The sequence below is a fragment of the Ambystoma mexicanum genome, chromosome 1q (assembly GCF_040938575.1).
Source record: "Ambystoma mexicanum isolate Mex_15411 chromosome 1q, UKY_AmexF1_1, whole genome shotgun sequence".
Taxonomy (NCBI): domain Eukaryota; kingdom Metazoa; phylum Chordata; class Amphibia; order Caudata; family Ambystomatidae; genus Ambystoma; species Ambystoma mexicanum.
The window spans coordinates 1,331,543,012-1,331,555,881 of record NC_090922.1 but is presented as its reverse complement, the minus strand read 5'-3'; the positions used below and the strand labels follow the sequence as shown (position 1 = coordinate 1,331,555,881).

The window sequence follows — 12,870 nt, the reverse complement described above, 5'->3', positions numbered from 1 at the left end:
GTATAAAGATTCAGTTACAGGTATTCAAATGAACTCTTACACGCAAGATTTCTTGCATAAACAATTATTAATTTATCAGTCGGTTATAAAGCCTTCTTCATAAGGGAGGAATAGAATAGTAACACACACACACACATATACTTCAATACTGTACACTCTGAGTTTCTGAATCAGTAAAGACCCTTTTGTGATGGCCCACAGATACAACCTACACCCACAGGTGACTTCAATAACAAGGGTGCTGGGGACATTAATATCTTACTGTTGGCATTCAGAACACTCTTAATAGTTGAGTCATACAATTCAATAGGCTAAGCCAAAGTCAATAGGCAAAGGTCTTGTATAGGATGAAGCACTTCTGGTAACTAAATGGAAAAGTATTTGCACAAGTTCTGAGGATAAGAAAAAGAACCAAATGAAGCTGATTAGACTTGTGGAAGTTACAACCTCTTCTACAGTAAGAGGTAAGTTCTCTTAGACTTGTTTTACAGTACCTTAGCAACGAAGAAAAGATGCAGCTGATGACTTCTGTTCCTGTCCAGTCCTGCAGATCTTCATGTTCCTGGACCTCAGTCATGGGGACAAGAGAGGTTGTGGGGGGCTCATGCAATGCACTGGGACGGTCAAAACCTGTAACTGGCAAACTTCATTTGCAGTGGTTTTGTATTTCAGCTCCTCGCATCTACTGCAAATAGCAACACCGCAGTTCCTGGTTGTTGAGGTGGACTTTCCTAGCTTCTGTTGAGGGGGCTCAGGCTTGGTCAGTCCTGCTTCTTGGGAGTCCGGAGGATCACCCAGAAGCTCTAGGCCAGCTTAAAAGCAACACCCACAATCTGGTGTTCCTCTCGCTATATGGTTTCCAGCAGCAACTCTGTGGTAATTCAACCAGCTCTGAGATGGATGTCCGGGTGGCTTACTTTGGAGTTGATTGGTTCCCACCAACTCAAGAGGAGAAGTCGTCCTTGCGGTGGTTTCTCTGTCGATGCAAACTTGGTGTTTCGGCACTGCAGCAAGTCTTCACCGGCCAAACCAACGTCCCAGGAGTTGCAGCAGGCAACCTCTTCAAGCTCTTCTTCGGTTCCTTCGTGCACGTGTCGACTCTGCCTTCCAAGCCAAAAGACTTGCCTATTATTCAGTTCTCTCACATTCATTCCAGCCTAGCTGTCAATCACCCAACAGGGTGGCTGTCCATGCCGGACAGTCAGCCAGGCAATCACCACAGAGTGCATTTGGGTTTCCTAGCAGACTAAGCACTGGGAGTTTCGGGCACCTCCCTCACTTCCTGCATACCTCAGACGCTCTGGAGCCAGAGGCGGGCTTCACCCAACAGAGACCAAACACAGACATGGTGAAAAAAGAAGACTAGGGACCATTTTGTCAAAGATGGCTCCAGCAACATTTTGAAAAAGATGGCTCCCGTGGTTGCTTTACCGGAGCTGCGAACGCAGCCCGCGATTAAGGCAAACCATGGTAGTTCGAATGAAACCACTGCAACCAGCCATTCAGAGAGGAAAGGGTAACATAAAAAGTGCTTCAGCTCATCTAGACTTTTGCCCAATTGACATTGGCTGGCCTGGCTCCCTGAATGACTCTTCTTACCTCCTACATTGTGCTTTACCTTTCCTCCCAGGAAGGGGTTAACTTACTTTGCATTGGGGAGTTCAAAAGTACTTGCCTGCTTCAGAATAATTGTGTGATCTCTTGTTTTATTCTATAACCCTTTTCTTTGATATCCTTCGCAGTATTGCTCTAAATGCACCAGTGATACATTAATGTCCACAGTTTCCTAACTATTTAAGTCACTTGAGGGTGTAGGAAGTGTCTGTGTGCCAACCCCAGTGGGTATTTTCTGATTTGGAGAAACTAAGAGTGTATTTTGGAGGGTATTTGTGTTTTGCTTATATATTGCCCCTTCTGAAGAAGGCTTATTCAAACTGACTGTTAAATTAATTGTTTAATCAAGAAACCTTGTGTGTAAGAGTTTATTTGGATACTTGTCACTGATTCTCTGTATAACCACCCTACTGCTCACATTGACCCCTCTTGCGAGAAGTCTGGCTGCTCAGCCACACTACCAACCTGTGTAGTACTGATTTATTCCAAAGGTCGGGTTCCTATCGCCAGGGGGACAAGGTTGTTGTAGTGTACCCAAAGGGTACTGCACCAAATCTTGCCTAACGATGACTTTTGGAGGGACAGATAAAACACAGTCAAAGGGTCAGAAGAGTCTACCGGGAGCCAGGACAGCCAATGTCCATTGAGCGAAGTCTAGGGGCGCTGAGGCACTTGTTGAAGGTAGCACACAAGTCTTGCACAATGTTATATAGAGAGTTTGTAGAAAGAAAGAATCGCTGAGTGGCTTGTGAAAGGCAAAGATGCAAGCAACTCTGCAAAGGGCAGCTAATGCAAGTCTCCATTGAGAGCAAGCAAGCCACACACAAGTGGCAAGTACCCCTAGTTAGACAGTACCTTTAGGTCTGAAGAAAAGGGTCCAGCTGGCTTCTGTTGCAGTCCTGCAGAACCTGTGTTCATGGGCCTCGGTCGTGGGGACGAGGGAGGACGGCTGGGGACTCCTGGACTGCGTTTTGAAGGTCGGCAGTAGCAATGGGCTTACTTCAGATCAGCAGCACTTTGCGATTTCAGCTACCGGGAAATAGCACCACTGCGGTTCTTGGACACCATGTGGGCTCCCCTTGCTTCTGGGGACCAGTACTGTCGCTCAGGTGTGGTTCACCTGGCTTCGGTAGGGTCCTCAGGATCTTCCTGAAGCTCGGATACGGCTTAAAGACCATGCACTTGTTCCTGGTGTTTCTGTCCCCTGGCACTCAGTTCCAGCAGCAGCGAATAAGTACAGCCAGCGTGGAGAGGTGTTCCAGTCAAGTTCGTCTTGGGGTCAGTTGGTCCCACCAACCTAAATGACTGTGTAAATAAATGTATAAATATTTTTACCAAGAAACCTTGAGAGTAAGTGACTTGAACCACTGTGATTGATACTTCTTTGTAACTTCTACTGCTCACATTCCCTCTTGAGATGAGCCTGGCTGCTCAGCTCGCTACCAAAAGTATGTGGTATAGACTTATTCCAAAGGTTGGTTTTTGCTTGCACCTGTAGTCCTAATTGTGTGTGGTGTTCCCAGAGGGTACTCCCTGCAATTATGCCAAACAAAGACCAGCTGGAAGAGGACAGCTGCTGCAACTACTGGACCGTTGGTTTGCCCGGTGGAGTCCTGCTGCAGGTCCTAACCGCCTGTTCATCTCGACAGAGAAGCCCCTTCAAGGACAACTTCTTCCTTTTGAGTTGGTAGGACCAATCAACTCGTAAGCCACCTGGAGACCATTCTCGGAGCTGGTTGGATTAAACAGGGGGGTTGGGGGAAGGAAACCAGCTTGTGAGCTTGAAGAACAGCAACCGGAATTGCCATTTTGCCAGCTTGGTGACCTGTGCAGTGCAGGAGTCCCCCCAACGTTCTCCCTCTTGTCCCCACGACTGAGGCTCAGGAACAGCGAGATCTGCAGGAACTGCCAGGAACAGAAGTCTTCAGCTGCATCTTTTTCTTCAATATAAGGTACTGTGAAAACCCGACTGAGAGAACTTAACTCTCACCACAAACGTTCGTGGAACTTTGGCAATTTGCAGGCCAAGCCAGCTTGTGAACCGACATACAAACCTTTCTTCTGTGAACTACTTTTAACTGTGGCACTGCTTGTAGTTGGTTATTTATAACACGCCTAATACCCAGATGTTTCTAAGCGTGAACCTGTGTTGCTCTGCATCGTCTTGCTTCCAAGGTGAGTGCGTTGCTCCTAAGCTATCCTCCCGAGACTAATTGAGCAACTATAATATTGACACGTCAAAGGGGACTGAGTGGCGCTGGTGGCCAGAGTCAGGGAAGCGCAGTCTCCCAGGACCGCGCCGCGTGCATCAAAGGGGAAGATTTTCTTTCTGGTGAAAAAGGTTGGGACGCCCATACAGTATGGAGGAATGGGGACTAGGAGTAAGCTAGTCACTATGGTGAGTAACTAATTTCTTCCCTGGTCTCTCAATGCCTCTTCTTATTCACTCTGGCTTTCTGGGTCTCTGTTCCTGACTTCTACCCAAAAGTTCTTGGGGTGATCCCTCCTTCGGGTTCGGACCCCTCCTTAATGTTTTAAACAAAGATCTCCCTCAGCTGGGCTTGGACCCCTCTGTTTCCACAAAGAACTAGTTTTGGACATCAAGTCCCGGAATGCATTGCGTGTATTTTGCTCCCACTTCACAAGCTCCCCCATGATGGCATTCTCGTGGTTTGGCAGCAGCAAGAGCAAAAAGGGGATTTTTGGTTGAGATCAGGGTCCTGCCCCTCAAAGGCCTGGGTTCTCCTTTGTGGCCTAGGGGAGGAGCTCTGATGTGGGTGCCACCAAGTAACCCCAGCTGCCTCTGGTTTGGCTCCCTGGAGGCACAGCTTCCACTCCACTCTGCAGCCTCCCCTGTGCTCACAGGTCCAGTGTCTGGGCAGCTTTTTCTCCTCAGGCCTTCCAGGTTCTCTCCAGCATGTATGGTCTCTCTAGCTTCTCTGTGCCATTCAGCATCACCAGCTCGCTCAAAATGCTGTTTCCGGATGCTGCTTTTATACTCCAAGCTAGAGTTGGTTGGAGTCAGGTGTGAGTATTTGTCCCTCCATGTCTGACTCTGCCTGACCTCATCAGGACAACATGGAGACTGCCCATAGGAATCCATTGCCCATTGATTCCTATGGGTAATCGATGACCCCCACCTGCCTCTTTTTCATCCCAGTCCTTGGGTATTTCAATATGGGAATGGGATTATGGGAGTTGTGGTGGTCTCCAAAAAAGGGATACAGATGTTATAGATTTTTTTGTCAGGAAAAGGACTTTGAATGTAGGGTTTTTGGAAAGACTGGTAAAACTCATGTTGGAATTTAGGGATGGACTTTGTTTTTCCTGATGGTTTCACCTTTTCCTTAAAGAAAGGTACTGGGGTAACCTTTGGGTAGTACAGGCCTAAACTAAGATATAAAACTGTCAAGTAAGGTGAGGTTTTCCACGTTCTGTCAGACAGCAACTTGTAGAAAACTCCCTAACATTTTCTATCTCCACAGTTAATTCTCCCCTCCTGTGTTGTTCCTTAACTTTTTCTATACAGCGTGTCCTTTTGAGCACACAGTGATGGTGTTTTTCTTGCAATGGGCGCCATCTTGAAAGCCCTTATTTATACCTAGTACAACGATCCTAGAAGGAGGACTCCGAGAGATTCTCTAATAAAGTGTCCTCTAACAGAGGGACATCTTGTAGTAGTGTTGCCTTATTTTTGGAACTGTATTTGATTTTGAGGGGTTTATTGTAGCATAGTTAACTACTTACCTCCTTAAATTCAGTTTGACTCTGCCAGTGTGATGGGGGCATTCCCTTGTAACCCACGTGAACAACAAGCTTATGTTAGTCTAATGTATGCTTTTCAAATATGTGTTCTTTTAGAAACGCTACGTCTTGGAAGAGGCAGAGTTGTTGGACACACGAGTCAGTGCCTTGGAAGAAGATATGGATGACGTAGAGTCGAGTGAGGAAGAAGAGGAAGACGACGACAAGGTTAGTAATGATTACACATAATAGAAAATAACCTACTATCCAGAACGTTTGACACTTTTTTTTTTTAAGGCATTTAATTTCCACATTTCTAATGTAATGTGTCCCTTAACTCCACCTTCTCCCCCTCTCCACTCCCAAATCAAGATATAGTTGCATCAACACTTTTAAGTCTAGACGGTGTATCTGTTTGGATGCTTGTGTAACAAGCTACCTCATACTTGTGAATGTGCTCCAGCTAATTTAAATGTTGGTTTAAAAAAATGTTCAGCAGCTTTCAACACCCTCTTGCCATCGGCCACCATTTGCCTGGATTCTTAAGACTTCAGAATTTGGCATTAGGGGGCTTCCTGAATATCTGACCTAAAATACCTGATTAAACCAAAACGTTAAAGGGACAGCTGCATTTAGACTCCATTCGCTCATTGGGTTGTGTGATGGATCAGCAATGTTAGGCGGACAACTTTGTGAAGGTTTTTCATAAAATGCCTTTTTATTAACTTAAAGGGTTTGAGGAATGCCTCACTGTCACTACCGTAAAGAGAATTTCCCTTTCTCTGAAAGTAACTAAAGGAAACACAATAACACAAGGAATCTGTCCCTCACACTAATACATACAAGACCAGAGCGCCAGGAAAATTCTGAGTACCCTCCCGAAGCAGGACGACCCAAGCTCAAGTCACCTCACCAGAGTGCTGGACTCAAGGAGTGATGGAAGCCCATCAAGTGTCCACTATCTGCGGTGGTGCTATTTCCCGGTAGCTGAAACTGCAAAGTGCTGCTGAACTGAAAAGATCCTGTAGCCACCGACTACCCTCGAAATGCAGTGCCGGAGTCCTCTAGACGGTTCTCCCTCTTGTCCCCATGACTGAGGCCCAGGATCTGCACCCGGAACAGAAGCCAGGTGGATCCTCTTCTTCTAACCTAAGGTACTGTTAGGGAGAATTCTCATAAATGTGCTAATTCCCTTCACCCTAGAGAGCCCCGGCAACTTTGCCAGATTTTGAGCACTTGATTTCTTTTACTTGGAAAGAGTGTGAGCCTTTTTTTCCCCCCCACTCTTTCATGTGTTTAATATGTGTTTTACACTTGTGTTCTTTGATTTATGGAGTTTTAGACCACTCCATAGGCATCATATTTTCATGTTACACAGCACCCTCAGTGCAGTGACACAGGGATGTCTTTTAGACTTCCCAAAGGTTTAAATACCTTCTCTGGGATTAACTACTGTTTCCCAGAGCATGTAAAGTGAAATTGACTTTACTAGTCTTTCCAAATTCCCCTACCCAGCACACACCATCTTACAATGGAGTGCTGGAGGGGTTGCATAATATCCCCTGTGTCTTAACACTAGCAGTCAAAGGCTACCCTTTGCTATTGAAAAGGCTGATGGCAGTGGTTTTACAAACTACCATGATTTTTCCCGACCGCGAACACCGGTAGCTAAAAATCGCAGGAGCCATGTTTTTCAAGCTGGTGCCTTTAAGCCCCTTTGTTTAAACTGGTCTCGGTCTTCTTTTTTCGCCATTTCCTTTTGGAAAGGTCCTTCTAGTGTTTGGCTCCGCGTGCCAAGCCAGGTTTGGTCCCTTTGTCCGTGTGCCTTTGGCGGGCTTCAGGACTGAAGACCGCCTCTGCCGCCCCAGTGTCTGGGGTGGGCAGGAAGTGAGGGAGGTTCCCTAAACTCCCTATGCTTAGTCTCCTAAGAGACCCAAATGCACTCTGGTGTGATTGGCTGTCTGACAAGGGCAGCCACCGTGCTGGGTGAGTGTCATGATCTCTGCTTCCAAAAGGTCAGGGTTTTCCCAACTCCCTTGGAAGCAGATCCATAACCCAGGTTCCGAGTGCCAACCAGTCCCAATTGGGACCTTTTGGACCCAGTCCTGGCGCCAGTGGCACCAGGCTCATAAATATGCCCAGTCCCAGCGCTGGAAGCGCCGGGCTCATAATGCTTGGGTGGACTTACCTGCAGCAGACCATGCTGCTTACTTGCCTGCCAGTTGAGCCTCTGATCCTCTTCTGTTTGGAACTACTTTTCCTGTTGGGTGGGGCTGGAGCCACTCCCTAGATTTAGAACACTGGAACTCTTCTGGAAGGCAGGAACTCTTTTCTTACCAGGAACTCTTTTCTTACTTAGGCGTGGCTGTGGAAGGAGACACCCAAGCACTACAGGAGGCTATTTAAACCACACCCGGTGGATGAATCTTGCTTTGCGTTATTCTGCACCCTCTGCAGCAGGACGCTCATCGTGTCTTCTGCATCCAGTCCTGGGCCTAAGGAAAAAGGCTTACCGTCCTGAATCCAGTCTTCAGCAACACCTATAAAGACAAGAAAGAACAGGTTAGCATTCCGGCATCTGAAAGGCAAAGGCTTACCTACTCTTCGTGCGCTCCGGAGGTCTTCACACTGCATTCCGGCATCTGAAAGGCAAAAGCTTACCAACTCTTCGCACGCTCCGGAGGCCTTCGGCGCTGCATACGCATCTGAAAGACAAAACAAGGTGCGTTTAAAGACATTGGGGAACTTTAATACTCACGTGCCATTACTCCTTTCCACATCTAATCCAGTGGGTATTTCGGCACCCTGCAGCCGCTCCGAACTCGTACCTGCAAAATAAAAAGACAGTTAGAGCGCATCGTGAAGCAGGCATCAAGCGCTTACTCACGTGCTTCCAGGCGCTTCTATTCATCACACGGGCTCCATCTTCAACTCACTTCAGCCCGTCATCCGCCATCGCCGGAACCCTGCAAAACAAGAGACATCATTACTAAAGACTTTAAAAAGACATTTGAATGACTCGAAACTTACCGTTCGTGCAGTAAACGACGGACAGCAGTCCTCTGAAGTCAAGAGGCCTGCGCTACCTATCCAGTGAAGAAACTGGCTACAGCACCCTGCCCCGAGGCAGATGGAGAGCTCGGCATTCACTTACCTAAGGTGAGAGCGTTAACCTTTGGGGGTCTACAGGAGAGGAGAAGAGGAAAGAGATAGGGACAACCCAATAACCCCAGTTCATTAACCCCTTATTTTCTATCTGCAGACATCCTACTCTACACGTCAGGCATACAGTGCACAGAGGTCCAGCCCAAAGAGCCAACCGGGTGCTACACATCACCTTTGAAGATACGGTAGTCGCCCAGTCAAGACCGGCGCCTCTGCGAGAATCAGGTGAGCGTTACAGTGAGTGACAGGCTGGAATGAAAGGGAGAAAACTGTTTAAAAGGGGAGTCTCTTGGACTGGAAAGCAGAGTTGACCACTGGAACAAAAGAACCGAAGACGAGCTGGAAGAGGATGGCTGCTGCAACTCCTGGAACGTTGTTTTGGCCGGTGAAGCCATGCTGCAGGCTTCGAATTGCCAAACTCCATTCGACAGAGAAGCTCCTTCAAGGACGGCTTCTTCCTTGAGTTGATGGGACCAATCAACTCTAAAGACACCTGGATACCATCCTCAAGGCTGGTTAGGATTAACCAGGGAGAGTGACACCAGTTTGTGTTCTTGAAACTGCCAGGAACCACGACTTCAGCAGCATTTGTTTCTTCATACAAAGCTACTGTGCCAACCCGATTGAGAGAACGCCACTCTCGCGGCGAGTTTGTACTTTCCCAACTTGCAGGCCTAATCAGCTTGTGACCCCACAAATTTTTTTTTTTTCGCCTAAACTACTTCTGAGAACTTTTGCAAAGACTTTACCGTTTGATACAGAACTGCTCTTCCTATCCAGACCACTAGCCCATTGACTTTGGCCTGGCCTATTGACTTGAATTGAACTCTTCTGGTGAAATGAAACTATTTGCATTGCCTAGAAAGTATATGTAATCCATTCTTTTGTCCTTTTTGCTCACTGCTAAGTAACTGTTATTTTTATTAAAATGTTTTGTTTGATTTTACAAACTATTCATTTCTACATAACATGAAGTAATACGTTTAAACAGGAGAAGAGAAAATAGAAAGAATAAAAAGAAAAGAGTGAAAAGGAAAATGAGAGTATCATAAAATCCATATTTATATTTCAATCATTTCGAATTTCATTTAGTAATTGCCAGCCAAAATTTAATTGTCAAAATTAGGTTTTTATCTTGACCCCTTAACAAATTGTCCCATCTTTCTTGAGTTGATAGCTGTTTCTGCGATAAGCCAAAATAGTCTCTGTGCAAGGATCTTTGGTCCTTCAATGCTGGGCAAATCATGATCAAATGGAACAAAGTTTCTTTGCAATTTGCGACTTTACAAAAGCGACAGTTATTTTTTTTGTTTTGTCCATCATAGACTGATAGTCCCGCGTTGGTAGGATGTTAAACCTAAATCGGAGAAACGGAGCACGAATGTTGCAATCCGGAAAGAGGTTTAAATAAGCAGGTAATTCATGAAGAGCTCTTGTTTCTGTTTGGCATTTTAGATGTCTTTTGTATTTATTTTAATCAGCGATGGTTTGGATCCAATCATTAGTCTGTATTTTACGCTTTGCGTGCTGAGGTCTGTTGATCAACATTTCCTCAGAGATATCTTCGGCTTGCATTTTCATTTTGATTTCAGAAACCCATTTTGTTAGTGCAGTGATGTAGAAAGCTGATTTTTTTTTTTTTTTCTGTTAATATTTCCAGTGACGGGATCTTGTCTTTTGAGATTATTTTCCTAAGGTCCATTTGCTTCCACAAGACTATAGATTTGATGGACTGAATAGCTAGTTCGTAACGAATTCTAGCCATAGGAAACGACCTTGGGGGAGAGAGTTTTCCTCCAAAACAACGCTTCATACCTGGCCCATTTTATGATTACTTGGTTGATCATGGACTCGGAGGCATACGTTAGTATTGGGATCACCTTTTGCTTATACAAGGCTATTGTGGGTTTTATAGAGTATGTTCCATACTTCCTAAGAAAGAAACAGCATTGTCTGGCCAGGGATCTGGCTTTTTCCTCGATATGATTCTACCATTCTTGTTAATTTGCGGAAGAGTTGATCATCACACACAAATATTTCATTGACGTCGTTATAATGATCTCGTTTCTTTCTAGATATATTTTTAGAGTGGATTTATTATTTTTCTGCGAGGAAAGTTTCATCGTCTTCGTTTTGTTGCTGTTAATCACCAGGTCATTCTCATGAGTTTTATCTAGAGATTTTTGTAAGCCCGATACAGTTTTGTCCAAAATGATAATATCAGCATATATTAGTGTCTGGATAGATTCATTATTGATTTTTGGTGGATTAGCTGCTGAGTTTTGAATTTATTTGCTAAAGTCATAAGTATACAAATTATAGAGGCAGGCTGCCAATGGACATCCTTGTTTCAAACCATTGGAGGTGTGAATGGGAGGTGTAACCATTCCGTCATTGGTTAGCCAGACAGAGGTGTTTGAGTAGAGTTGCTTGATGGGATTCAATATAGAGGACAGCCCCAGGCTGGGAGTTTGGACCGAAACTTTGATCTGTTCACTGAATCGAAGGCCATCTTTAAATCTATGAAAATTGCATATACTTGTTGTTTCTTGATTATCGCCTCATGTTTGATCAGATTCAGTAACAGTAGATTAACGTTTGTTCCAATTTTCTTGACAAAGCCAGTTTGTCTTTGTTCTTGTTTTGCATTTTCCTCAGCCCAGTTAAGTTTTTTTTGACAAGATATCCCGCAAATAATTTACCCAAGGGATCCAGCAGGGCTATGGGTCTGTAGTTTGCGGGGCTTTTATGATCACCAGCTTTGAAGATAGGAATCAAAACAGCCAAAGTCCAACTTCGAGGGATTTGTTATGTTTTTTCGATGAGTTGGAGAAGAAGGATGCCCATTCGTTCGGATTTGCTTTGAGCATAGCATTTGATAGCCCATCGGGTCCTGGTGCTCTGGAAGGGTTCAGATCCATGATGGTATTTCTTATATCATTAACGTCCCAATTGAGATTCCAGGAATCCTCGTTTTGTGTTGTGGCAGTTAATGAGACAATAGGATAAGGATTATAGAGTGTTGTGAAATGCTTAGTCCATTCCTGAGCTTCTTGTTTTGAGAGAAGCGTTCAGCAGAGACCATAATTGCCTTGTGTTATTCTCTTTGAGTGCAGCTAAAATTGCTTCGGCATCATTCTGTTTTATTTGGGCCTTGATTGCTTTAATTGCATTTGAGTATTTTTGTTTCTTTTTTTATTTTGATTTCAAAATCATGTTTTTATTTTTTTTAGTTTAATTTGTTTTTGAAGAAGCTTTTTCTTCAGTACAATTTCTGGGTTGAATTGATGTTTATGGGAGGTATTAGGTTTGTTTTTCTTATGGCATGGTTGATGATATTTCTCGAGGATCCAACCGTAGTTAAGTTTTGCTTGATCCTGAAGAGTGGACTCTTTAAAAGTTGATAATATGCCAGGTATTAGATGGTTTTTGATGCAAAGTTTATTAAGAGCATTATTAATCTCCAAAGCTGGCAAAGTTATTTGTGGATATTTTGTTTTTACTGTGTCCCATGTGATTCTTATTTGGTGGTGATCACTGGTGGATTGAGGAATATTGTCAGTAGAAATGATTAGATTTATTAGCCCTTCTGATGTAATGATATAGTCAATAATTGATGTTGTGTTTTCGCGAGACCATGTTGGTATAGGCACTCCTTTATTGTTCGCAGTGGGCTCAATCAATGAGATTTCGGATGGATAATTCTTTGACCCATTTTCTGGCTCTGAGTGATAATGCATTTCACTCCAATTTTTGGCCTTCCTTGTCAAATAAATGGAAGTTGAAATCCCCTGTGATTATAAATTCAGCTCCTTGGTTTATTGAGGCAATATTATCGATTTTGTCGTATATAAATTCAAGGAACTTGTTGTCATTCATTGCAGTAGGATTCCAGTATATATTGAAAATGGTAGTGTAGATGTTTTCTGTACGTTGTTCTTGATTTTTGTTAGGAGTTGGTATGAGAATGGACATATACTGTGCTCACGGGTGAATGTTCTTTCTTGATACAATTGTCCAAGAAGGGTTGATTTTAACAAGGATCAGCATGCCTGATGCTGGTCGGCCTTGTTGAGAAGAGATTGCAGGATTTGTTAAGGTTAAAAAAACCTTTGCAGAGTACCTTCATTAAAGAGGTGTTTGTGGCCTATTGTATTCCACAAGCATAGTGAGACCGTGCTCGCCTTGGTTGGTGGTCTTGTTGATTGTTATAGGTATGTTTTCTTATTCAGGGGCCGACGGTCAAGACCCATATTGGATCTTGAGTTGGTGTCAGAGATCCACCCTTGGTCTCGCCATATCCCTCTTTTCTTCGCAGCCTCATTTGTATAAGTCAAATGATTTTCT

At 44.4% G+C, this 12,870-nt stretch overlaps 1 protein-coding gene across 4 annotated transcripts in view; it reads left to right on the top strand.

Moving 5' to 3' along the window:
* Positions 1-12,870, top strand: part of PRPF38A (pre-mRNA processing factor 38A) — a 130,017-nt gene that overhangs the window by 43,477 nt on the left and 73,670 nt on the right. For all 4 annotated transcript variants that reach the window (XM_069642192.1, XM_069642191.1, XM_069642190.1 and 1 more), the window contains exon 5: positions 5,476-5,586. In XM_069642192.1, the coding sequence (XP_069498293.1) occupies positions 5,476-5,586 (111 nt within the window). The remainder of the gene's footprint in view (positions 1-5,475; positions 5,587-12,870) is intronic.